Source organism: Tetrao urogallus (assembly GCF_951394365.1).
Source record: "Tetrao urogallus genome assembly, chromosome: 7".
Classification (NCBI taxonomy): domain Eukaryota; kingdom Metazoa; phylum Chordata; class Aves; order Galliformes; family Phasianidae; genus Tetrao; species Tetrao urogallus.
In genome coordinates, this window is record NC_136820.1 from 35,008,526 (window position 1) to 35,035,347 (window position 26,822).

Consider the following 26,822-nt stretch of genomic DNA (forward strand, 5'->3'; position numbering starts at 1 on the left):
CTTCCTCCGAGCCCGCCCGAGGGGCTGCGGCGGGGCGGAGTCGAGCAGGGCCGGGCCGTTCGGTGCCCCCGGACCCCGGCGGGAGGTGGGCGGCAGAGGGAACGGCTGGGAGCCGAGCTGAGGGGCGAGCCCCGGTGTAGGCCGCGGAACTGGGGGTGTGCGTCCCGATCAGCGGCTTTCGGAGAGGAAGTACCGTGATGCACGCGTTAAAATGTGTGCCGTTCCGAGTGAGGAAACGGCGGCGCGTGCAGAGCTTTGTCTATAAAAGGCGGTTGGAGATGGAAGGCGCCTGGAACTGTCTGAAGCTTGAGAAGGGCAGCGCTGCCGGAAGGCTGGGCAGGAGCGAGGCACCGTGCTGGAGATGTGGGTGCAGCCCGATAAGGGGCCCGGGCCGAAGGAGCGAGGTGGATAAGATTAAAGCGGTGTGGCTTAAACGGACGGTTTAACAGGTTTGCACTTACACTCTAGAGAAGGAGAAAAACGAACAAAAAAAAACCCTGTCAGGGATTTTACTTTCCATTTTTGCTGACTTCTGAGCTGATGCTCTCCCCCAGCACCGCAATGGTGTTGGAGTAAGCAGCATCTTCAGGAGCTGGACTCGATGATCATTACAGGCCCCTTCCTATTCGGGATATTCCATGATTCTCATTGCCTACAGCCCACTGCAGCCTTTTCCATGCTGTGTGTTTTCATTAGACGGGAAGCAGAACAGGAGCCACCCTCCTGCCTTCCCTCCTCTGCTTCTATAAAATTGTATAATGCTGTCCTTTCACAATCTTACAGATGAGAAAGATCTTGCATCCTTGAGGTTGCTCTGAGCATTGCACACCTTTAAGTTTCTTTTTGCATCCCATCATGTGGGGAAAATCCTAACAGTCCCTCCACCCATTGCAGGTAGATACAGGGTTTTTTGTTTGTTTGTTTGGTTGGTTTGGTTTTTTTTGAAAGTATTTTATATTCCTAAAAGTGAGATTTGGTTATATTTTTACAGAATTTATCTGTTAAATATAGAGCCCATAGAATTCTGCCACTCCTACACTAGAAACTATTAAAGGAAGAAAAAGTTGGTTTTAGGGACCTGGGCATAATGAAATATGTTTACTTTTACCTAAGCAGCTATTACAGACCAAGCAGGAAGACATTTTAGTTTGCACACTGCTTTCTGTAATATAGTCCAAAAGATTCAGAGGCCCCAAGTCATAACAGATGGACCCTGACAACTGGATGCATCAGGCAAACCAGGAGCCTGGTATCCAACATGGGTTGCTTTTTAGGTGCATATTACTTCACTCCCACTTGCATTAGAAGTGATAGGACAATTAATAGTTTAGGAATCTGGTGTTAAGAATATTTTAATGAATTAATCTACAATTACAGTCTGGATAAGTACTACAATAAAAGACCTTGTTATAGATGCTTCGGTTCTTACATGAAGTCAAACCTGTGTGTTTCTTAGTGAGTTAAGAATCTACTCTTAACTATTGCTACAACTGACAACATGTGTCCAAGAACAGAGGTTCGTGTTTACAAAGTGATACAGGCCAACTCCAAAATGTATCCGTCTTGGAAGTGATCCCTGCATACCAACACTGAAGTATCCTGCAAAAAGATGGTCCACAGTGCATTAAAGTAAATTTCAAAAAAGTTAGTGAATTTGATAAAGAGCATATAAAGATGTGCACAAGCCCACATACATAGATTAAATAAAGTTATTTTCATAAAATATATAGGAGATCTTCATAATGGGCAAAATCCCTAAATACTTCTGTACTTCGATTGCATATCAACATTTCATAGATCTATTCAGAAATAAAGTCTAATTTTTCATCTAAACTTTGTGCCCACAAGCACTTTTCAAGATCTGAAGATTCTTCTCGTTTGGAGGTGGGCAAGAATCCCTTTGCCATCAAGCAAATGCAATCTGATTTAGTTCCTATCACATTACAGACAGAGCTGTTGTCGAATAAAGATCACAGTCCTAGGATGTATCATTTTGAAGCTAGTTAGATTGCACTTGGGATTACAAATTATTTTTGCCATTGCTGAATTCCTACTGGTTACTTCTACCACTTGGACTAGTTGGGCTACTATGGCAGAGTTTTCTGCCTTTTATTAAACCATGTTCTTAATCTGTCCACAGGAATACAAAAGATTGTTCTGACTATTACAGACAGAACCCCACAGACAGAAGTTTAAAAATTTGGAAAAGATTATGAACAAGATACCAAAAAATGAATTCCTCTGGCACTGTGTAGAAAAACATAAGCAGGAAACATTTGTTCTTCCCGTCAAGGTTGGATGACTGCATTTTGTCAAGTCTTCTGGTACACTTCTCTTCCAAGAGTTTTACTCTTGGGATCACTTCAGAAGTGTAATGAAGTGTCACGTCTTGCTAATAACAATAAATAAGAATATGGAAATGAAAAACTAGATAAAATTAGCTGGGTCATAGTTGGGAAGGGTAGTGCTGCTATCAACAACTGCCAATACAATCCACCAAGCTGCTCTTTCAGCATGTATCTTGATCTGTCAGCAAGAAATGTAATACAGGTTTTTTAGTCTTGTTGCAAATGTGACAAATTCATGGTTCTGTAAACCCACAGAATTAATAGTAGAATTAATAAGGTTCTTTGTGCATGACAGCAATTAATCTGCTAAGAATGCTGCTATTGAGGTATATATACTTATTGTATATATTGTTTTTCTACAGAATTAACTGATGTAGAATGAATTAATTTACAGTAGATTTTCAAATTAGTGCCAAAATACAACTATTTAAAGCATGGTATTAGGGTCTTAACTGCTGAAGAACTTTCCTACTATGTTTTTTTAGCTGTTTGTTTATAAACTAAAAATAGGAGGAAAAGAGTAAACACTTTAAGACATACAACCATGGGAAATGATCAAAGGGAAAAAGAACAAAGAAAATAGGGTAGAACAGTGAACTCATACTAACAAGTAGGTCTGGACACATAGCCAAAAATCATAAAGCAGCAGACGGAAAAAGTGACACCCAAAGAAACAAAACAGAGTTTGGAACATATATACAAATCCCTTGTGAACGGTATTTATATCTTGAGCCTTCACAGAACTAACTTTATAATTTCAGTTACACATCCTTTCCTCTCTTATTCTGTTACTGATGAAGGCAGCACAAGTATCCACCCTTCCACAACTATAACATAAAGAAATACTGAAAATAGGAGGCTGGCAAAAACAAGAAAACAGTCCAAGACAAACATTTTCACAGGGTTATCTGTTAGCCTTAGAAGCTCCATTATGTATTCCCCTCCCAAGAAGCCATAATAAACATTTGACAACACAATTTAATATGTAAACACCAAAAATAAACAAGAAAAGCATGAAAATCCAGAATATTTCAAGAGTTATAGGTTACCTAGGTAGAAGCTTGCCAATTAGAGGATGAAGATGTCTTATTTCTGGTTCTGCCTGTTGCTGCAGTTGTTATGGGAATAGCAGTACTGTAAACAATCTTATGAAGCATAAACTGGCATTTGCTATTTGTTGTTATAAGTGATCACCACCACCACTGCCACCCCAATTATTTACCTTTTAGGTAAAATGCTCACTGAAGACAACATTAAGTTTAGCAGACATATTACTTCAGGGTATGCTAAAAACAATTCAGAACTGCTTTCATATCCAGCTTTAATGTATTCCAGAATTCCGAGTTCTTCTGCATTACCTGAGGCAGTTATTAGTCCACAGGGTGACTGCTGAAGACCTGGAGGGCAGCAAAAACTATTTGCCAGATTGTTAGTAATGTCTGTGAGAATGTGAAGCGGCATTTCAAACTACCCCCTGCATCCAAGTGCCTCGGAAATCACAGCAGCCTACAGCAGCATGGATGCTATACTTCCCTTTATGACTACTGTGCTATAGCAGCTAATGGAGTGGTGCTACAAATTTCTGTGTTCGAATTCAGTAGAATTAACATCTTTGGTAACTGGAAAATTCACCTTTATAGCAGCATCTAAGATCCACAAATGGAACTCAGAGCACTTAGCTATCACAGTTAACCAGTACTGAGTCTACAAGACTGATGTAGCCTTTGAATAATTTGAATAATTATTATACCATTAAAATGGTTAAAAGCTGACAGTCAGATGTTAGTCTGTTTTTTAATGACCTTTAAATCTGCGTTAGGTACAGCATGACAGAATTTGCGACTGACTTTGATTTGGTCCGTGATAAACATCTTTAATACAAAACTACATTTTTGTTTGTTATTAATCTCACTGTGCCAGACTAGAGCAACTAGATCTTCACTCTGTAATTTCCTGGCTCCCGAAGATACTCATCCTGCTCTTCAGGTTCATGTTATTTATACAGAGTTCTTTATAGCTGGAATAAACGCAAACAAAAATTTCCTTTTGTCATTTAATACTAGAATAAACTTTATTTCCTTCATAATATTATGCAAATATTTCCCCTAACCAGCTATTGAGAAGTATTGACGTTTGCATGATAAAAGGTTATTTTCAAGGAAAGCTGTTCACATCATATCCTGTGACAAATTCATCATGCACAGCTATGAGAACTAGTCAGGACATTGTAAATACATAGTGGGTCACACCCAACGTATTGAATTTAACTGTTAGAGTTTGTTCTCCTTTTAAAAGAGGTTACTCACATGGCTTTCTCTTTCCCATCCGCCCCTCCCGCCCCCCCCAAGAAACTACAGCAAATTTAAGAAAATCTGCAAAACAGATTTTATAGTGTATTAAACAAGTAAACAAATAACAGTTTAAAGATTTTTTTTTTTCCAAAATAGCTCAGTCTTCTTTGATGTAATTTTGTAGACTTCACAGCTTGCTTAGAATAAACAGTGCAGTAACAGTAATAAAAGTATACTGAAAAAAAGAATCTGGACCAGCACCTCTCCTGTAGCACAGGCATGCTAAATGTGCATGGCCAGCCAACCACCACTCTTCAGCTGCTCCGAATGACCCACACCCTCAGAGCACTGGAATGCTGCACTGGACCATTTGCTCATTTTATGGTCTGTGTACAAGACAGACCAAAGAGCAAAGTGATTGCTTCTTTACTCTGCAGTACCTACAGCCACACGTTGAACACGACTTATTTTTTCCTCTGAAGAGAAAATTATTACATTTCTTCCTGAGCTTTAGTATGGCTCTCAAAGCAATATTCAGAACAGTTCTAGAGGTACTTATTCATCCTTACATCCTTACAGCTCTGTGAATTAAAGGGTTGAGTCACCAGAATTTTCCATATGGGGACTCACACTTTGCGTATGGGCTCAAATTGCAAAATGAGAAATGCTACATTAAGGGCTACCAGTGAAAAAGCCAGGTATAAGACATTTACCATTGCATTTCAAAGACAGCTTATGACAAATAAATGACTAAATCATACTGCATCAGGGAATAAGTTAAGTGACTTAATTTTCTCTTCCTGCAACTGTTATTTTCCAATTGCTGAAACAAACGAGATGAGTGTTCAGAGAGAACAGATTCTTTTGGTAAACAATTTGAATCTGTTCCCTCAATTGCCTGGTCTTGATTCACCCCCAGATGATCATATTTATTTTTTGTACAAGCACCTAGGAACTCTATTTACGGATGAAAGTTCTACTGTGCCAGACACCATGCAAAGAGAGAAAAAGATGATCCAAACCACAAGTAATTTACAATCTAAGCAAAACAGAAGAACAAATAATTACTGAGTGCCGGGGTGTTCAAGGAAACTGCACAGGTCAGCACAATAAATTCTAATCTCAGATTTACAAGCAGCCCAGCAGTTAAATTCTTAGTAGGCATCCCTGGAAAGGAACCTTTAAGAAAGAATTTGAAGACAAAGGTACTCTAGCATTTGTGCAAATTTCTCTGTGCTGTGGAGTCATTGTGGAGGAAGGCATGAGATAAGAATTAATAACACAGGTTAGTACTGTGATCAAACAGAAGTGCATTCCCTTAGCAGCATCAAAGATAGCCAAAATGAATGCAATCTACCATTTGGCTATGTTCACTCACATACAAACAGGTGTTAGAGATACAGTCTAGAAAAAAAAAATATTAGGTGCATTTTTTATAACTTGGTGAAAAAGCAGTCGTATTTACCTCAGCACCATTTGAACAGCAAAGAAAAGATAACACAAACAAGAAACTCAACTCACCTTGTGTTCATACCATAATGCCAGTGCTTAGCCTGAAGGATGAAAACTTCGAATTTACTCACAGTGCTTACATAACATTATGAAACAAAAAAGAGCTGGAGCAAGATCAAGGCAGAATGAAATAAAAATACAATCTGGGAATTCAGCAGCTGAGTATAAATGACTACCTCTGGTATCCACTCACAGGGAGCAATGGCCAGTCTTACTGAGTTTGGTCAGGCTTAACACCCCTCTAGTTATCAGACTCCAGACTCAGCAGCTGGCTTCCCTGACTATGGGAAATGTCAGGGAACCTTAATAGTAGGTTTTCCCATCAGTCCCTCCTATAATTATATTCTTAATACTATAAGCATCATAAAACTGAGGATGAAAGCACAGCCAAGGAACAGCATTTATCTAGGCCTCCATTAACCTGCATATAGGTGAAGTTTTTTTTCTGAACGATGACTTCATTAGTGCTGTTGGTGTTTACTCTGAAACATATGCCAGTGAAAGGACTAGATTTCAGCTGTGCGGCAGAACAATTACAACTGTTTGTGATGCCAATTTTTCACAAAAAAATACACAGAAGGCCAGAATGTGCCTTCCTAATAAAACACAACCAAAAACCACAAACCAAACCCCAAAATTAAGCAAGACACGTACAGAGACTTAGGAAAATGAAATTATTGAGGAATTTCACCCTCACTATTTAATGAGAGGAATACAGTTACTCTTCTGCAAGGAAGGTTTTGATGAGCTACCTTCAGACTTAGTGTCCAAGCACACATACAGACCCTGAGAAGACGCTTTCAGCCACATGGAGCCCATATGCTTTCACCAGTTCTGTCACTTGCTCGAGGCAGCTCTATCAGAGCCTTGCAATCAGGAACTCCCTGTGTTTGTGATGATGCCATATCTGATTCCTTACTTCCTGAATATAAATAGTTTCATTCTGAAGAACAGCCAGTCAGATATTCATCATAATTCCATGTTGCTATATTTAAGAAAATAGATGCACAGTTTGTCATGCTTAACTTTCAACAGGAAATATTTTCAGTTTGTGGCACCAGAGCTTCTACTGACCAATACAGAATTCATATCTTCTTTAGAGTGTATCTTATGATGGCTATCCAATGCAGTATTGATCATTTAAAAACAGCTGGCTGAAAAAATTACTATTACATATCAAAAGTAATTTGATTATTTTCTTTCTTATGATTTAATTGCTTATCAGTAAGTGAGTAATGAAATTAGAGAATGTTTCAGCTGGTAATACTGCTTATAGCCTGTGAACAGAACTCCCATAATGGTGGCTGGTTTTGAAAATGAAGTTTTAACTGTATTATAGAAAGTGTCAAGTCCCACAGCACCTGTACTTAGTTCCATTATACTGACAGCCTACAATAAATAATCCTGCTGAAATTTAACTTTCACATTTGCAAAAATATATTGAATTTCTGAAGTCTAAACCCTATCCAGTCAGGACTAGTGTAATTCTACAGCCCATCTCCAGAAATTATGGAATTATTTCCACCTGAAAATTTAGAAAAGCCAAATGTAGAAAAAAATTACAGTAAAATGAACAAACACAAAAATCCAAACTATTCTAAACTCAGTTTTTTGTAGGAAAGCATTCAATCAATCCCGAGTTTGTTTTACTTTCCCATCAATTCTTTTTCACTTGCATACAAACTGGTCACAGTTAGATAGGAAGGTTATCACTGGCAATAGTAATTTTGAACTGCATATTTATTACACACAATTTCTTAGTTACATTAAATTACACATTGCTTATCTGCCTAGAAAAAACCTCCAGCTTGTGTCACCATGATGGCCAGAATGCCATAAAGTAAAGATGAAGGAGGTCTGAAACTTCGGCTGAAGAAAACTAATTGAACTGTAAATAAAAACAAAGTAACAAAAGGCACTGTAATGTTATGTTGAAATGTTAAGAAACGTGTGAAATGACGTGTTTCTACATCATAGGTTTTTGTTTTATTTTATTTTAAACTAAGAAGACAGTTAAAAATGTTTTATAACTGAAGAACATTATAACTTCCATTAGCAATAGAAATTCTGCTCTCAGGTCTGCACACTTGCTTTTCCTCACTTTTGGGATATGCAAACTCCAACTCTGCATTTTAAGATAGCTCTGATGATAAAGAAAAGACCCAAATCCAGATCTTCAGCCTAGTTCAGTCAAACAGCCTACTTAAAACTGAGAATGATGCAGTGGGAATGCATGCTGTTTTGAAGTCAAAACTAACAGTCATGTTTAGTTGTACAGCATTTTTTAAGAAAGGCGCCCTGTACTTCATTAGCAGATAAAGTGGCATGTTGTTAAGTGATTATAGTGGTGCTCTTGAACTATACTGTATAAATCACGAGTAAGCAGTAAATGAAATTTATATTTATGAAAAGAGTTTTATCCCACAATTTTTGTTTTTCAAAAGTAAACATTATTGCTTTCCTGTAAGTGAGAAACAACAAAATAGACATCTGTCTCTCAAGCTCCCCTAGCGTATGCCATAGACAAGCTTAAGATGCACAAGAAATGTAACCTAGAATCACCATTAAATCTTCAAAGCCCTTTCCAGACAGGCTTAAAATTTGGCTTTTAGAAGTTCAATTGAAATTCTTGACTTCATCCTGTGCTGATGTCACTTATAAAGATCTCACAACAGCTGCTGATGGAAATAATTGATACAAGATAGAAAAAGCTGTGTCTGGAAGCAAAGGTTAACCAGTAGGAAAGAATAGCATTTTTCCTTTTCATGGAAACAGATGCAGTACACTATGCCATCGTGTATCATTTCTATCTACACAACTCAGGTGCTTGTATATAGCTTTCATTCTAATGTTACACATACAGTAGCAATTAAAGCACAATTTTCTACTTGAGTTGTAGATTTAATACAGTATTATCACATTATTTTTACATAAACAAAACGTTGTGTAGAAACCAAACTGTTTAGAAATATAATCATTCAAGCATTTAAGTAAAATGCAACAGCTCTTTATTAACCAGAGCAGAAGCCACCCCACTCCGAATGTTTACCAAGGTGTCTTCAGCAGACAATTATTCCACTTAGTTTGGGCTGTGTAAGGAAAGAAGTGCCCCAAACATACAGAACAGTATTTTTTATGCCTGATGTTTATAGGCATTTTAGTTGTCAATAAAAATTACAAAAAATAATAGATTAAATTCATGTTCATATAAAGTTATATTAAGTTTATTTGAAAAAAAATGAGTTGTACAGTTGAGAATTAGAGAAGCTGTTACAAATAACTAAGAAGCTGCATATTTCTATTACTTGAATATTTCCTTCTGAATAATTTCAACTTCTTTTGAGCTTTAGGTTTTTTTTCTTGGATGGACAAGGGTAGAGAAAGAGAAAAGGAGGAAAGAGGCAATGTCTGAAAAACAGTCCTTACTCATTTGCAATGTAGATAACTTTGTGCTTCTCAATTACATCTATGTCATGCTCCAGTTGCTTCATCTGTGATTCCAGCTTTCCTTTATACAGCTTCTTGGGTATAGTGTCTATTTCTACTGAAAGACACTGAAATTCGTTATACACTTCCTCCCACTTCTTTTTCAGCCCCTAGTGCATTACAAGAAAAGGAAACACGTGAGAAAAATTCATTAAAAATTATATGCACATAAATCACTTTACTTTAGGTAAGATTGCCCTTGATTAAGTGCATCTACTATGTACAATCTACTAAGTTGTAGAAAGTATATCAGTGTGATTAACACAGTGATCAACAGTCAACTCCACAGCCTATCAGTAACTCGAGGAACACTACATTTCATTTCCAATCCTCAGCATCTTCAAGAAAAACTGTACCAAGTTAATAGATTCCTTATTAAGAAGGAATCTATGGGCAGTTAACGCTGACTGCTCGGTTGTATCTGATTCCAGCATGCTTACTGAGGAACCACTAGGATTCATAAAAACTGCCTCAAAACTCATCACTCAGTTGACTGCTTTTTTCAAAAAGGCAACAGGAATTATTTTACAAACTTCACTACAGAAACCCCTTCTGCCATAAACAGCAACCTGACTACTGCGGATACCCCTACACCATACGTGGTGCAACTGACCTTAAGAAATCACAAGAACACCAATATTTGAAACTGAAGCCCAAATTAAAATGCAAGTCTCACTCAGTTTATACCACCAGCAGCATCATTTCCAGTAACAGAGACCCTCCTAGCTAAAAACCATTTCAACAGATACACCGATTTCATGGCACACTGTGATTTCCAAATTCATGTCTTCTCCACTATTATTGTTCATCTTTTCCACCATATTGGCTAACTTGATTACTGCCTTACTGAATTTACATTTAGAAGAATTACTCTTAGTCCTGGCTTTGAAGATTGTTGCTTCTATTTCAGAGTTCAAGGATTCTCATGCCTATAAACTTGTCTGATTTGGTCCACTGTGTGAGCAGATTGAAAAGAAAAGAATAACTTCTTCTTGCAAATGCTGAGTAAACAGAATGTACATTTTAATATGAATTAATATATCATTGATTCAAAGTAGCGTATCTGTTGCACAGAAATTCACAGTTTTTGTATATTTTTATTCAGCATCTTTTGCTGCCGACAAAGGTTCTTCCACATAAATTTAAAAATCCTATCTCAACACAGGCAACTAAGAGCAACATACAAGCCTACTTATTGACTGTCATACAAAGTTACTTGTCTTCCAAGGCTGTAAAGTACTTAAATGAAGTTCAGAGTCCACCAGGCATAAGGTACTATTTACAAATAGACAGCCATGAAAATAAATACAGTTTTTCCAAAATTTTCAAAGAAGAGTCATGAATAACTTTCTTTTTAAGTAATTCTTCTTTGCATTAGTGAAAGCTGGTTTGGAAATCATTGAAAACACCTTAGAACATCCACTCATCAAAACGTACTCTATCCTTGCAGAGTAGAGAGATGGGAAGCAGATCATCGTTCCCTGTACAAAAGTCTCCCTCACAGTTCCTTCCACAGCAATGCAATATGTTGACCACTACTGCTCTGGGCTAGATGACAAACTGAATACCTCATTCTATATAAGGAATGCTAATATGTGCTGGATCAGTGAGAAATATGACTGCATTTATCACCATTTATTTCATTCTCAAAAATCCTAACCAAAGTAAGCATAACGGAGGGTTCAAAAATGTTGTTGCAAATGATTTGCATTTATTTTTGTAAGCTCATGAGCTTTAATTTTGTTCTCAGACATCTACTGCCACGTATTCCTTCAGATCAGATAATGCACTTGTTTAATATCTGTGTCAATTATTTTAAAAGACAGGATTTCCACAAGTCCTCAGCTGAGCGCCGAGTAGGAGTCACATACTCTGGGGACATTAATTCCTCCTGACAACAGAACTGATATAAGTAATCTGACCCAAGAATAAGCAAGCATTTTTGAAAAAAATCAGAAGAAACTGCTGAGTTAACAAAAATAATCTTTTGTTTTTTAATTAAAAAAGATTTCTGCTCAATGTTGTATCTGAAAAATATGGAACATGATCAAACAAAATTAGACTTGTGAGCAGCAAAACTCACATGCCTCCTGTCAGATATATATTTGCTGCACAGTTCATTCGTTGCATCATCAGCTTGTCTCACACCTTCCCTGCCATCTTCATCTTCAACTTTGCTGTTATACTTTTTCTATTGCTATCAATACAATACTCTCACTTCTCTCCCATACTCCTCCCTAGGCATCTACTGCCTGTTGCATAAAAGACACCACTGTGGCTACTATTTTGGATTTTACTAATTAATCAATTAATCTCTGTGAGTCAGATATTCATCATCTACTCATTTGCTTAAGATGGACAGACTAAAAAACATATCACAGGAACATAAACCTAATTTTCATAGGAAGTTTGACTAAAAAGTAGTCATGATGAATACCAGTTTAAGAACTGGACATAATTTTTAAAATGTTTCTTCCCACTTTTTCTCTTTTCTACTTTTCTACTTCTTTTTATGGTATTATTTCATTTTAGAAAGACTTGTGCACTAAAAACTTTCTGAAAGATAGTATTCTAGACAGTTTGACAAATGGAATTTTCCAGTCATAGCTCTACAAATACATCAGGTTTAGTGCTATTCTCTGTTTTTCCCACATTCAAAGCACGACCTTATGTTCTATCCAGTGAGGTCACAAGATGAAGACAGAAACTACCAATAAGTGTAACAGTAGTAATGATATTGTACATCAGAAAAAAAAAAACTGCTATTAAAAAAAAAAAAAAAACAACAAAACTGTTTTTTTTTTTAATGATTCACAAGAAGAGAGTCAGAACTGTCTCCAGATCCACATCTGTGATTTTCTGCATTTCTTTGAAGCTTCGCTGAAATTCCAAGTCATTAAAGAGGATACGAACCTAACTGAACTGAAAACTGATACCAGCTCCCTTCAGCTTAATTTACAACTGTTCTATAGCTCCATCTAGTGAAGAAGTAGGCACTCATTTGCTTTGCTTAAAAATCTAATACGCTTTTATCATTTATTTGGACTTACATTGCCTTATTAATCTTATGCACATATTACTAATTACACTAAATCACAATATGCACCTGCAGTAGACATTCTCTCTCTTCATCAGATAGCTGTTTCATGGCTTTTTTCTTGAGATACTCCAAAACATTGTTTTCATATTCTTTCTGAGCTTTCTTCATTTCTTCTCTTCTCTGGGTTACATATTTTGGTGTAACACCATAATCCTATAACGACAAGGAAAGGGGTCCTAATGTGCTTTTAAGAAGAAAACAAATGCATACCTGTCACATATAATGCAACACATTTAGAAAGACAGTCTGAAAAGGAATTTTGTGCCACTGAAGAATAGAATCTTAAATTACCATGCTCTTGGAAGCATGAAATGTGATCCTCTTCGTATTCTTATGAAAATATATAAACAATTTCCCTCAAATTTTTTGTCGCAACCTCAGAAGAGAATTCAGAAACCAAAACATTTATACAAAGTGATGTTTGAGTGAAAAGTCTGAAATTTATTAATGACAGCAGGCTACTTAAAATTTTCTCACACAGCATTAAGTTCTACTGTCCACATTCCTTGGATACTGTCATTGAAAGGTCTTCCTGTGTTCTGATTTCTGCTAAAACATTGCATGCCAAAGATATGGCACAATGTGAACTGGAGAGGAATGACAGACTATCTCATAATGGCTACAGCAGATCTGTGTTTCTGAGAGGAAAAATCTTTTCTGGATATCACAGACACACTTGGGGAACACACAGAATATACCTTCTTTCAAACAAATGCTAGATGATTCACAAATTTTTCAGTGTTGAGTAGTGCTCTTGATTATGTTAGCCACGCAGAGGTTCTGCAAGGACTGCTGCTTCATTTTTCTGCATCTTCCCTGTGACAAGCTGTGTCACACATCATGTCTCTTTTTGCATAACTTGGCTATGAATGAACTGCTGTTGTCCTTCACAATTCACTATCCTTACCTATGTACTTGCCATACTGATCTGTGTTCCTTCATTAAACTGTAAACTTTTATTACCACACTTCAGTTAAAATACCTTTTAGAAGGTTAGCAAGTCTGTTGACTAAAATGTCCTCACCCACTTTGCTCAATGGATCCCATCTCTCCATTAGCACCTTGGAAAGACTGTTACATGAGCAGAAGCTGAAGAAACTGGCTCTGTGTGTCCTTATTGGATACTCCAAGAGATCCCAATGCAAAACACAACACATTTGTTATTGGTTTAGCAGCAACATTCTGCCACATTTTTGCTGAGAGCATAAGCAAGTGAATACAGAGCAAAGGAAAGGCAATACTCTACTGCCAGTGATTTCTCCTTCATCAATTTCATAGGCCTACCATAAGCAGCAGTGATATTAAAACATCTCAAAAAAAAAAAAAAAAAAAAAATCTTAAACATTCAATAGGAGAAAGAAATAGAGAATCTAAAACAGGCATCTACTAGTACTTTCACTATAATTTAATAAAACTTACCTTTTTCTTAATATATTTTGGAACAAGTCCTGAAGTTTCAAGCAAGTATTTGTCTCCCTGTCTTCTATCAACATAAATATGTTGAGGCTTTTTAGGCAATCCTGTGATAGCAGCAACTGCATTTGTTTTTATAAAATTCTTTTTACTCTGAATTCCCATAACTGGGCGATCTGTCCTCCGTGGTACTGATAATGCAGGCAGTTTCCTACTCTCCTGTTCTTTTTTTCCTGTGAATTGAGCATGTAAACATTCTCAGCAATAACTCTATAGAGCTTTGCCGTTTAAAAAGAGAAAAATTATGCACAAAATTATGCACAAAATTACATGAAGTAGAAAGCAGCTGTAACTACACTGAAAGGACTGACTGGGATTGTACTGTAAACTGGGACAGTACTATAATAAAAACTAATATGCTTGTTGGGAATAATTGAAGCTTAATTAGTTTAGGAAATCCTGTGTTGTTTTGTAGATAAGTTTTCCAAATAATACGCCACTCAATGTACTCCTTAACTGTAGTGGCACAGGACTTATAAGATGTAATGAAAACTGTTTTTATCAGAGGTGCTCACTATCAGGACTCTGAGCTCACTGGTCCTGACCAGCATCATTCAGCGCACCTCATTTCAGCCCAGCCCTGGGCAGTCAGTCCCTAGCTCATCTAGCTCAGGTGTGCCTGCCCCTAGACTCCTCCTGAAGTGCCTTGTAGAATCAGTGGATGGACCTGGCCTGCTACCTTGTCTTGTCTGATGATCACCAGGCCACTGACTCATTTTCACTCACTCATTTCCATCACTGCTCTGCTTTGCTTTCATGCTTCTGCTGTGGTGAATCTGCTCCTGTTGGTGAGGTCATTTTTAGGTCACCCTTAATTCCTGGCCTCCCTAAGGAGTGGCACTACTCCTGCTCTTCCATAATATTGCTTCTTACCCTCCTTTCTCCAAAGAATGCAGGAACCTTTCCTTTTTAGTGTAATCTCTCCAACACACCAACAGAAAGTTGCTAGTCCCCGAAGTACTGCCAATTCAGTTGAGTGATGAAAGATAACTCATTTCCCACCATATTTCCCAGCAGACGGAACTCCAACTTACATTAATATGTAAGAGTACATTCCTACAACAGCTGGCTTCCTGATGCTGACCCTACAAACCAGTGCTTTTCTGAGTTTGTTTTGAAAGCTTTCCATAATTTAGTACTGTAGAACACAGACAAATCTGTTTCTCTAAGGACATCATTTTGGAAAAAGGATCCCTGAAGCTTCTCAGTGAGCACTTGCTCACCCTGACCTGCATAACACTGGTGCACAAATGATGTTTTGGGAGCCCCCATTCCGCAGCCAGTAACACAGTTTGATTAAAATGAATGCCAGAAACCAGTAATACAACCAGACAAACCAGTAATACAACCAGACCAGTAGAAGATTAGGAAACATACCTTTTTTTTTTAAGGAGTTACTTACTGGGTAATCAAACTCTCCAAGAATGACATTATCCTAGACTTTAGGGGGGGAAAAAAGAACAATCTTTCTGCTTTGTCTTTACCATCCACTTTTTAACTAGATAGATCAAACCCAATTTTCAAGATGGCATAGGAATCATTTAAAAAAATGCCATAGTCCCACAGATGATAACTGGTTAAGTTCCAAGTAATGAAAGTGCCATGCATTAAAAAGAGGTCAGTAAGCAATGTAAGTTTTCTGATGTAAGTATGAAACTCCATTCAACACAAGTACAAGAATTTTCTGAGTTAAAGATGTAGCTTGTTCTCAAAACCTGTTATGATCTAATCACAGCAATGAGATTACCGGTCTGAATAGTAGCTATGATGTGTCACAGCCATTCTGAGGTACATCAACTCTAAATGCAAACACACCAGTACGTGTTATTTTTAATGAAGTCATGAATTAGCAAGTTGAGATAAAAATATTTTAAATTGTTCTTATGAGAAAAATAGAACAGAGTGCTGAATGCCAAAACATAGTCAGTTTGTAGGAGCTAGCAGAAATTTTGCAATACTTAAAAGTACTTTAAAAAAAAGTATTTAAAAGGAACATCATGGACTGCTCCAAGTTATTGGTGAATCAACATTCTTATGTTCATCTAAAACATGCGTGCAGCAATTTAACAAGTTCTTGATCTTGAAAGCATTACTGATCAGATGCCATGAAGCATTACATTCCAGTAACTGAATGTTGTTCAGCTTTCCTGAAAAAGAGATGATCTTTGGTAAAAACCACCTACAATACCTACAGGACCTCAGGGACCAAAACTTACCTTAAGGTTCTGATAATTCATATCACCTGAGGCAGTACACCTCCAAAGGCTCCCATCATAGCCTGTATTTTCAACGCTAAAGTCATTTGCATGTACCACATATGCTTTGGTGCTGACCCACATGTTCTCTTAGATGGCATTTTTTTAATATGGTACTTTAAGCTCTTCTGTTTTTCTGTTTGTTTGTTTGGTGTGTTTGATTATGCCTGAAGATAGGGTGGTGGAAAAAAACTGGCTCTTTAAAATATTCCAGTTTTCTTATTACTGTGGTATACAGCTCTCCAAAAAACGTTCTACACTTTGGACAATGCTAGTCAATTCAATGCCACAGGATTAAGAGGCAACAGTGAATACTGAAAAGCTTTATGTTGGTGACGATCAAGACAAATATATATATTTACCTAAATAACTTTAAGCATTACAAACAATTAGTTCACTTTTAATATGCCTGCTAATATTATATACTTGATTACTAAAGATCAGTTGCAGGAAAGAATGACACACAAATCTAAATTTTGTAACTGCAAATTGAGGTATCAGAAGGACAGATCATGCTGTCAACACAGCTTCAGTCTTTAAATGGCTGCAGCTGAGAAAGAACACCATGCCTTTCATGTGATCAACGCACACACTCACTTGCTGGCAAAGTGGGTTCCTTGGAGTGTTTCTTCAGAAAGTTTGTTGGAGATGGCACTGCAACTTTTGCTGGCCCCATAGTTTTCCACCGCGCTTTACTTTTCTCTATTTCAAGCTTCACAGACGGCCTAAATGTCGATATATACCTTTGATGTTAAAAAACAGGCATAAAGAAGTTAAAGGTCAGAAAAGGTCACAACAAAAGACCACGCTATTTCATTTTGTATCTTTCCAAATGCCACCACTCCCATAACCTCCCTGCTAAACTTCAGCTCTGTCTCACACAGACAATCCATGCCCATGCCCATGCCCATGCCCATACCCATGCCCATACCCATGCCCATACCCATGCCCATGCCCAACCATATCCGCAGACTTTAGTGCCTTGCCAGAACCGGTCACAGTGCTTTACCTCCCCACGTACCTGGGCGGCTTGACGGGCTTCTCCTCCAGCCGAGGCAGGAGGTTATACACGCTCTCCTGGGCCGCCATCCTCCGTCCGCTCCCGCCTCCCACCCCTCGCCTGAGGCTGCCGCCGGGCCGACCGCGGCCCTCACGCTGTCGTCGCCGCCGTCACCAAGGAGCCGCGTTGCTAGGCAACAGCGCCACGAGAGGCGGGGCCGCGCCACCTCTTTTCCGCCCCTCCTTTGGCGGGAGGCGACCGCCGGGCGGACGCGACGCGTCGCGCGGCTGCGCAAGCGCGCTTGGCGGAGCTGAAGCCGACAAAGCTGCAGGCGGGCGGTGAGGGCCGCGCGTGCGCAGTGCGGGCGGTGGAGGCGCGCCTGTGGGGTGCGTGCAGTACCTGAGGGCCCCGCCCCGCTTCGCCGGTACGTGGGCGCTGAGGGGCGCCTGTGGGGAGCGGGGCTGTGCCGTGCCGCGACGGGCCGAGCCGCGGGCCGGGCAGGACATGGCGAAACAGAGGTTTTGCCGCTGCTACTCCCGAGGGCTGGGGGAGTCCAGGGCTGCGTTGGCCGAGCAGTGGGAGGGGGCGGTGAGCTGCGGCCGGGCTGGCTCCGTGGTGTCCAGCTCAGCCGTGTTTTGCGATCCGTCCGTACCCAACCTCCTGTCCGCGCTTCGGCGCCTTCGAGGTGTCGGGACGGCGCGTTCCCCAGCGGCCGGGCCGGGCAGGGCAGCTCGGGGCTCCCTCAGCGGTGCGCTGCGGTTGCGTGGCACGCGGCGGCAGCTCCGCTGTGTCCCGAGGTCGGATCGGGGCTTCCTTTTTTGTGTTCGTTCTGTTTTACAGATCTCACGCTCGGAAATGAGCTCGAGACCCCTTCCTGCAGATGAGCGAGGCTCCTAAAGATATTTGAGTGCCCACTGATGTTCTGGAAACCTTTAGCAGGTGTCTGGCTGCCGCAGAGTGGGAATCCTTATGGCAGCTCAGATCTGTCCCCAGAACGTTCCTGCCTCCTTCGCTGTACGGTTTTGTCAGCGCTGCAGCTGCTGGTGTAGTTCGAAAGTGATCCTTTCCCCTGCACCAGTTGCAACTGCTGTGGTTGCTCATCTGCTGCTGTGACTTGGCTTTTACACTTGGTAACTGGTAGGACTTCTCGCCCTCCTTTAAGGCTTTTGCAGAAACGAGGTGCAGAGGTTGATTTCACACATTTGCCGCCTTTTTTTTAAATACCATCTCTGCGTTTTGGGCTGTGGGGTGATCATGGGAAGGTTGAAATTCTGAAAAGGCAAGGGGAGGTTTTTTTTTGTGTGTGTGTGTATTGGAAGCTCTGAAGCATGATAACGATTTGTCTTGACCTACCTTGAGTTCTCCAACAGCCACCACTGACTTGTTTGATCTCTGCATTTTAACCATACGTTGTGTCTTTGCAGACTTTGTGTCTACTCTGGTAGCTAAGAGCAGTTTTCACTGTAACTCCTGTCATCATTAATCGTTGTTTAAATTGTGTACATCTGCAAGTATACGTAGGGGCCTTCAGCCCTCCAAGTGGAAGGTTGACGTGTACTGTCAGAACTTGATTTCATTGGAGGTACAGGTATAAGCTCTGCTTCAGTACAACACCCTCTCACCCCTAAAGCCTGCTGGCACAAGTAGCTGTAGCTGAAGGTGGTTGGTTTGATGCTCTTACTGGACTGATGAACTGCTAGACATGAAGTCTAATTCACACCATTTTCATAGTAAAGCCCTGCCACCAGAATAAAAATGATTTTAAAAGAGCAGTTCAATAATTGCAACTTCTTCTTAGGACATAGTAAAAAGTTTTTTACATAATAAAAAGAAAAGCTTGCAATTATTGAACTGTTCTTTTAAAATCTTCATATCTTCATTCCTGTAATACTTTATATCGGTGCAAGGTTGGGTGAAACTGTGATAGATTAAACCAAGCAGCTGAATAAAATCCTATGCACATTCTTGCATCAGATTTACAGAGTTGATTTCAGGCAGCCTCACAGACTGCTTGTAACCGTATGCAAATATGGCAAGTATATAATCAGAGAAGTCTGTGTCTAGTTCCTTCCTTGCCTACAGCACTAATTTTTGAGGCTTTTGTGTTCCTGTGTCCTAGATTCATAAAGCAGTTTGGATGTTCTGTCCTGCAGCTGTATTGTGTACTAAGTACTGCACTGCAAAACACTTCTGGAGTACAACTAGAGGTGCAGACATGATTTGTATGCCCTTTGTTCGTAAATAAGGTTTGAAACTATTATGCTCAAAAAATAAAATCACTAAAATATTGTCTTTTTTTTTTTTTAATATCTTGAACATATTCATATTTGGAAGCTTAAGTATCACTTTCTGACCCTGTTAACTGTATGTGTATATTCACTTCAGTGCGTTGCCATTACAGAACAACTTTATAATGACACTGAATATTACAAATACTCTTGAAAGATTTTTTTTTTTTTCCTTTTAAATAGTCGTTACAGAAAACTTTGTTGCACCTACGTATTCCCTTATACTTTAGAAGGATTAGAAAAAAACTGTGCAGTATGAAGTGCCCATCTTTACTCTGGTTTATACCTTGTAGTTACAGCATGCTTATCATGTACAGGCTGCAGACACCGAATATAATGATATTTAGGGCACTTGCTTTTAAGCTTATCTCTCCATACAGAAGTAAGCAAAATGGAAAGATCTGAATAATTGGAAACGCTTTGATTTTGAAACACAAATAGTAGAAATAGTTTGGTAAAGAAAGCAGAGCATGAAAGAGATCTAGAACACATAGCAGAATCTAGAGTGAGGAGCACCTGAAAGTGAAGATCTCTGTGGTTTGCTCTGAGAAAACTTGGGTCTCCATGTTACTTTTAAAGTTGGAGTGACCTGTGTCTCTAGGATCATTCCATACTATGCATTCTGATGAGGTAGGCCAGGGTCTTAAAGGGCTCCTGTGGTAACTGTAAACATGGTTTAACCATTGGTAGGTCACTGGAAGGTGTTACAGTACATTTGGTTCTCACCAGTCTTATACAACTCTGTGTCATCTTCTGTCCTCTGTAGTGGTAAAGCACTGTTGGTTTCAAAACTGTCTAGAGAAAAAGCTCTGTGAAAGGTTTGGTGACTTACTCTAAAGTGAGTTCCTGTATTTGTTCTATTGAGTCTGTTATGACTAACTCAGGGAAACACTTTGTCACTAAAAAATATTTTTCTGGTCTGAGTAGCTGATAAAGCTGAGAAATATTGCTGCAGTGTGTTGCACCCATCCAGCTGCTAGATGGAATGCTAGCAGCTAGATTGATATAGTTATTAGAAATAGCTGATTGCAGTTTTGGTTAGGTGTTACATTGCCAGGAGGGTGGGAAAAAGAAATACCGCTTGCATTGTTGTCAGCCATCTCTGTCCTGCATGCTGTAACAGCTAAAATAAGTCTTCAAAAAAAAGTGATTTTATGTATGTATTTATATATACACGTATATATATATATATATAAATTTAAAGAATTGATGAGTGATCATATAGTTATATTAATTTTCTAAGGGAAATTCTTTGTTCTTCTTCAAACATTTTCAGACATGAGCAGTGAAGAAATAGGCAAACAAGTATCACTTTGTTATTATTATTTAAAATGAAAAATGACTCTATTTGGATTTTTGTGCAAATTAGTGCTGATTTTTCTCGCCCAGCCTCCCTCCTTTATTGAGATTCTGAGAGTCCTTCACCCTGTGGCATTGAACATAACAAACAAATCGTGGTTTGCAACTCCAGTTGTGTTGGCAGTGATTTCTCTAAGCAAACAAAAAAACACATTGAGGGTGTCTTGTTTAATCTGTGTTGAGAATGCTGCTTTCCTGCTGAATCTTTAATGTGCTTTTGGGAGTGGAGTGTTTTCATGATGTCTTTCTCTCGCTTTGCACAAACCACATCCAATACAATTCCATTGTAGGAGCTCTTCACAAATCGCTTGCTCTGTCATTCCATCAGAAGACAGCTGGATGCAACTCTTCCATCCTTGCTGTTGCACAAGTCTGTGAGTTTTTGTTGTATGTAGGTGGGTATTTCATTTGTGGTGGTTTTTGTTTTGTTTTATTTTGTTTTTAGAAAATAAAGATGTCTTGAAATTGGGGAACATACAGACTTCAGTATTGTAATTGCATGGAGGTACTTTAGTTAACTTTCATTGTTTATGAATTTGTACTTTTAAGTAAGTCTATTTGATTAAAAAAAAAAAAAAACTTGAATTTTAATTCCTGTTAACAATATTATATGCAAATAGTATTGTAGTGCTAGGCCTGGTTATCCTTATTTAACCTGAGGGCAAGGTCTGTTTGAAGTTAGGTTTGTCAGTGAAGCCGAGCTGGAGCTATGTAGTAGGAATGGAATGGATGATCTTATTTTGAAAAATACATACCTCCTATCACTGACAAAGTCATAACTAGATTTGTGTTTTAATTGTTGTTGTTTTCAATTTTATATCCTTTAGGTTTTGTTTTTTTTCCAAGATGTTTATTGAAGAACTAATTGCTATTTTTTTCTTTTTGAATCAGTTCAGTGGGCTGACAAGGTGGCTTGAAAGAGGAAAAAAAAAAAAAAAAAAAAAAAAAAGCAGCAGAAGATGTTTCACACTGTTCAGTATCGACCTTTGAGACTGATAACCCAAAACAGTCTTTCTAAAATTTGTTTAAAGCTGATGTTTTCAAGACTGGTAACATTGGAACGGATATCAAAGTCATGGTTCTCAAGCCATTCTCTTGTTGGAAATAAGAATATTATCCTGATGGGACCTCCGGGTGCTGGGAAAACAACAGTTGGGAGAATAGTAGGTCAGAAACTAGATTGCCCTGTCATAGATATAGATGATGATGTCCTTGAAAGAACCTGGAATATGAGTGTGTCAGAAAAACTGCAGGATGTTGGTAATGAGCAATTTTTAGAGGAGGAAGGAAAAGCCCTTTTGAGGTTTTCAGCATCTGGAAGTGTCATTTCCCTTACTGGGTCCAATCCAATGCACACTGCTGGCATGCAGCATGTGAAAAGAAATGGAATAGTTGTGTATCTTGATGTGCCCACAGTGGTCATTATGAGTCGGCTGAAGTCAATGAAAGTGGATCGCATTGTGGGCCAAGGTCCTGCTGCTTCTCTTAAGGACATACTTCAGTTTAGGAAGCAGTTCTACAAAAGGTGGTACGATGTTCGTGTTGTTTGTGGGGGCAATATGGCAGCAGAGGTTGTAGCAGAAAAGGTGCTTGATGCTGTGAAGAGATACCAAAACTCAGAAGTGGAAACTTATGTTTCAACTAGGAGTACACAAAAAAACTCTCACAAGTATTTCAGTGATGTTGTTGTTGAAGGCTTAGCCTCAGATGGAGGACTTTTTGTCCCTGAGAGAGGACTTCCAGTGTTGACTGCTGAAGAATGGCAAACTCTAACAGGAGCAACTTATGCTGAAAGAGCCCAGGTGATACTAGAGAGATGCATACATCCTGCAGACATTCCTGCTTTTAAACTGAGAGAAATTATTGGAACTGCATATGGAGAAAACTTTACTTGTTCTAAAATTGCCCCAGTTAGACATTTGACAGGCAATCAGTTTCTCCTTGAGTTATTTCATGGACCAACGGCTTCATTTAAAGATCTTGCGTTGCAGATGATGCCACATATATTCGCATACTGCATTCCCAGGAGCTGCAATTACTTGGTTCTGGTAGCTACTTCTGGTGACACAGGGAGCGCTGTCTTAGACGGCTTTAGTCGTCTCCATGACACTGACAAACAGAGAATTGCTGTGATGAGTTTTTTTCCTGAAGATGGAATAAGCCCAATTCAAAAATCACAGATGATTGGTTGTCAGAAAGAGAACGCCTGGTCAGTAGGTGTCAAATCTGATTTTGATTTTTGCCAGACTGCTATGAAGAAAATCTTTACCAACTCGGATTATACTGGCTATCTTACAGTAGAGTATGGCACTGCTTTAGCAGCAGCAAACTCCATAAACTGGGCACGATTGCTTCCTCAGGTGGTTTACCATGCCTCTGCATACCTCGATCTTGTTCATCAAGGTATTATTACATTTGGAGACCCCGTAGATGTTTGCACTCCTACAGGGAACTTTGGCAACATATTGGCTGCCTTGTATGCCAAAATGATGGGAATCCCTATTAGAAAATGCATTTGTGCTTCCAATGAAAACAATGTTTTGACAGACTTTATAAGAACAGGTATTTATGATTTGAGGGGAAGAAAATTAGTTCCAACTTTTTCACCAGCAGTAGATATTTTGAAGTCCTCCAATCTTGAGAGATACTTGCACCTGATTGCTGATGGTGATGGACAGCTGGTGACGCAGTTATATAACTGGCTGGAAAATCAGGGCCACTTTTGCCTGCAGAAAGACCTACTTGAAAAGCTTCAGCGGGACTTGGTGGCTGGGTGGTGCTCTGAGGAAGACTGCCTCGCTGCCATTCACTCTGTCTACAGCACTACAGGATATATTCTGGATACACACACAGCTGTTGCTAAAGTAGTTGCAGATCGATTACAAGATAGAACTTGTCCAATTATTATTTCATCTACAGCTCATTATTCTAAGTTTGCACCTGCTATCTTGAGGGCCTTGAGGATTACAGAAATAAAACAAAACCCATTAAGTCAGCTTCACTTGCTGAGTTCTTACAGCCCTCTGCCTCCAGTCCACTGGGGCCTATTAGCGACCCTGAAAAAGAATGAGAATGAGGGTCACCGGGTCTGTGCTGCTGATTTAAGTATGTTGATGTCTTGTATAGAAACCTTAATTCAAAATCATTTTATGAAAGTTTTCTGAGCAACCGGTCGGATGTGTACTGTGTCATTTGTGGTACCCTGACAAACTGCATGTTTTAATAAAGTCATTATTTATCAGGCCTGTGTCCAGTTCACAGCGTAACATCCACAGTTGTATACTCAATTGTCCGATCTTCAGCAGTATTCTTATTCTTATGCATGTGAGATTTCTAGTAGTACGGAACAGTTCTGAATGGAGAGACTGGAAGCTTGGAGTGTTCTTGCAGGCCACATGCCTTAGGGACAGCAGCAGAGCAGGCTTTTCTTGGTAGCACTGTCTCCTTCACAAGCTGAAGCATTCTCCCCTGAAGGAGGGAGGTAATGAGGTCTGACCTGAAGCTAACGGCTCTAGTTTTGTGGCAAGAATGATGTGATCACCTGACCAGGAGGTGATCAATTAAAGCTTAACTCACTTCACTTAGGACGCCAAAACACAGTAAGATAGCGGTGATGCTCAGATATTACCAGTGAAGTGTGATTTCACTATAAAGATTAAAGCATACGTATTCTGTTAATCCTTGAACCGTGTTATTTTATGGTATTCTACTTTCTTGTATGATGTTCTTTTTATGTTTTGTGAGGCCAACATTTGTGCAAAACATCTGGTTATTTTGTTTTTCAGACATCTTTTTTTTCCTTCCAGATGTTTTTCTGCGTATGATGGAATCCTTTCTTTAATATTTATAACTTTTGAGATACAGCTCATCCTCTAGTGTGCCAGTAGTCTTTTCTAGATCTTTTCTAGTTTAACTTTTTGGCATTAGAATACTTCTTTAATGCTATTGACTAGTGTTAGCATCAGTCTTCCTAGATAAGATCTAAACTTAAGTATTTATTTACATTTATTTATTGTATTCTATTTTTTCATAGAGTTCATATAGCTTTCTTTTTCTAATTCCTTCTGTTGACATGTGTATATTTTTTAGATTAATGTTCTCAACAATCATTCTCAACATTCTATCTTTGCATGAATTACAGTGAGGAAGTGTCTCAGAGGTCTTTGTAGCTCATCAAGTAAAGTGAAGGATGAACTTCAATGCCTGGCAAATGCAATAGCATCAGAGGTATTCGTTGTGCAGCCTGAAGTAGGTCTCTGCTAACAGTCTGTCTGTGCTAATGACAGGCTCTGTGCTGGTTGTTTTTTTTAGTTGTTTTATTTTTTAATTAAAAAAAAAAAAATAGAGCATATTGCCTGAGGAGATTGTATGGTTGTGGGCAATCTTACTCTGCTAATTGTGGACTATATTTATCAAGAGCAGGAAATATATCTACATTTCATGCTATGAGAAATACTAAGATAAGGTATTGGCAAGTTGTGAATGGCAGCCAGTTACAGGTAAAGAGCTGGGAGAAGTTAGATGGGAGTATGTATACCAAGATTGAGAAGGAGAAAGGTATTGGCAAGAGAGGTGGTAATTGGTGACGTTTTGCCTCTTTGAGAAGCAGCATCTCATTTATGTCAGGACTTGATCTCTTGCCAAAATATAGAGACAAAACAGTGCACGTAGAATCATGCCTTCCCTTCTGTTGTGTGTCTGCTTGTACTTTCTGCTATATCAGAGGTGCAGAAAACACTATTCAGCAAACTACTTGAAAAAATTCTCCATTTATGTAATGTTCCATTGTAAACTGAAAGACCCAACATGATGTGCATTTGCCACGGTGAATATGTTGTATAATAAAGTTATATGTAGCTGATAAAGGTGTGAGTGACCAAATAGCTTTTTGGGTGCTGCCATTTTTGGATGCCCTTCCAAGATCTGTCTCGTTACTTTTTTTGTTCAGACCTGATTTCTTATTTCTGCAGTAACTTCAGAAAATCTTCTTCTAACATGAGAATGATCATACAATATATAATTTTAAAATGTTGTGTAAGTATGCTGCCAAAAAAGAAGCAATGTGTTGGTGATTAGAGTCCATCTACTTTGCATTTCTGAATTTATCACTTTGGTTCCTACATTAGTCCCAAGTGTAACACTACAATACATGAGTTCTAAATTTCTAAAGTTAAAAAAAAAAAAAAGAAGTCAGGTTTCCATTACTGAGATGGGAATGGGTTTCAGTGTAAGGACTTGGGGAAATTCTGTACTACTTGGTTCCATGAAGCTTAGTGTTGTATGTTACCATAAGGCAGTTTGTCACACGCAGTTGCAATGCAATTCTTGAAGTACTTCCAAAGACAAGCTTGTTTTCATAGGAAGTACTTGAAAGAGAAAAGCTGAGGTTCTAAAAAAGATTAGGCTAGAAGACTCTGACCTACCTGGAATTAACTGATTTTTAGATAGTAACAACTAAGCAACATATCTAACAAGATCTATTTTGGCATGACTCAAGCAATCAATATTTCAAAGTTCACGGCTGTAGCTCAAACTTGGTTTGAAGGGGAAAGTATTAGTAAAATTCCAATTTACAATGTTTGACATGGTATGAAAATATAAAGGGTCGATATGGTTACATGAACTCTGTAAGAACTCAGCTGTACTTAAGGGATTTTGTGAAGCTGAAATACACAAAGGTAGTGATTAAAGAGCATGTAAAATATTGGTT

At 38.8% G+C, this 26,822-nt stretch overlaps 2 protein-coding genes across 2 annotated transcripts; one reads left to right on the forward strand and one right to left on the reverse strand.

Moving 5' to 3' along the window:
- Positions 1–9,573: 9,573 nt before the first annotated feature.
- Positions 9,574–17,554, reverse strand: ENKUR (enkurin, TRPC channel interacting protein; the record flags this gene model as incomplete). The annotated part of the gene is made up of 5 exons (XM_079538576.1): positions 9,574–9,747; positions 12,744–12,890; positions 14,157–14,383; positions 17,063–17,208; positions 17,487–17,554. The coding sequence occupies 5 exons, from the start codon at positions 17,552–17,554 to the stop codon at positions 9,574–9,576; spliced, it is 762 nt and encodes a 253-aa protein (XP_079394702.1).
- A 4,458-nt stretch (positions 17,555–22,012) lies between these two features.
- THNSL1 (threonine synthase like 1) lies at positions 22,013–24,276 on the forward strand (the record flags this gene model as incomplete). The annotated part of the gene is made up of 1 exon (XM_079538019.1): positions 22,013–24,276. Exon 1 carries the CDS (start codon positions 22,072–22,074, stop codon positions 24,274–24,276), a length of 2,205 nt encoding a protein of 734 aa, XP_079394145.1. The 5' UTR covers positions 22,013–22,071.
- Between the last annotated feature and the right edge of the window lie 2,546 nt (positions 24,277–26,822).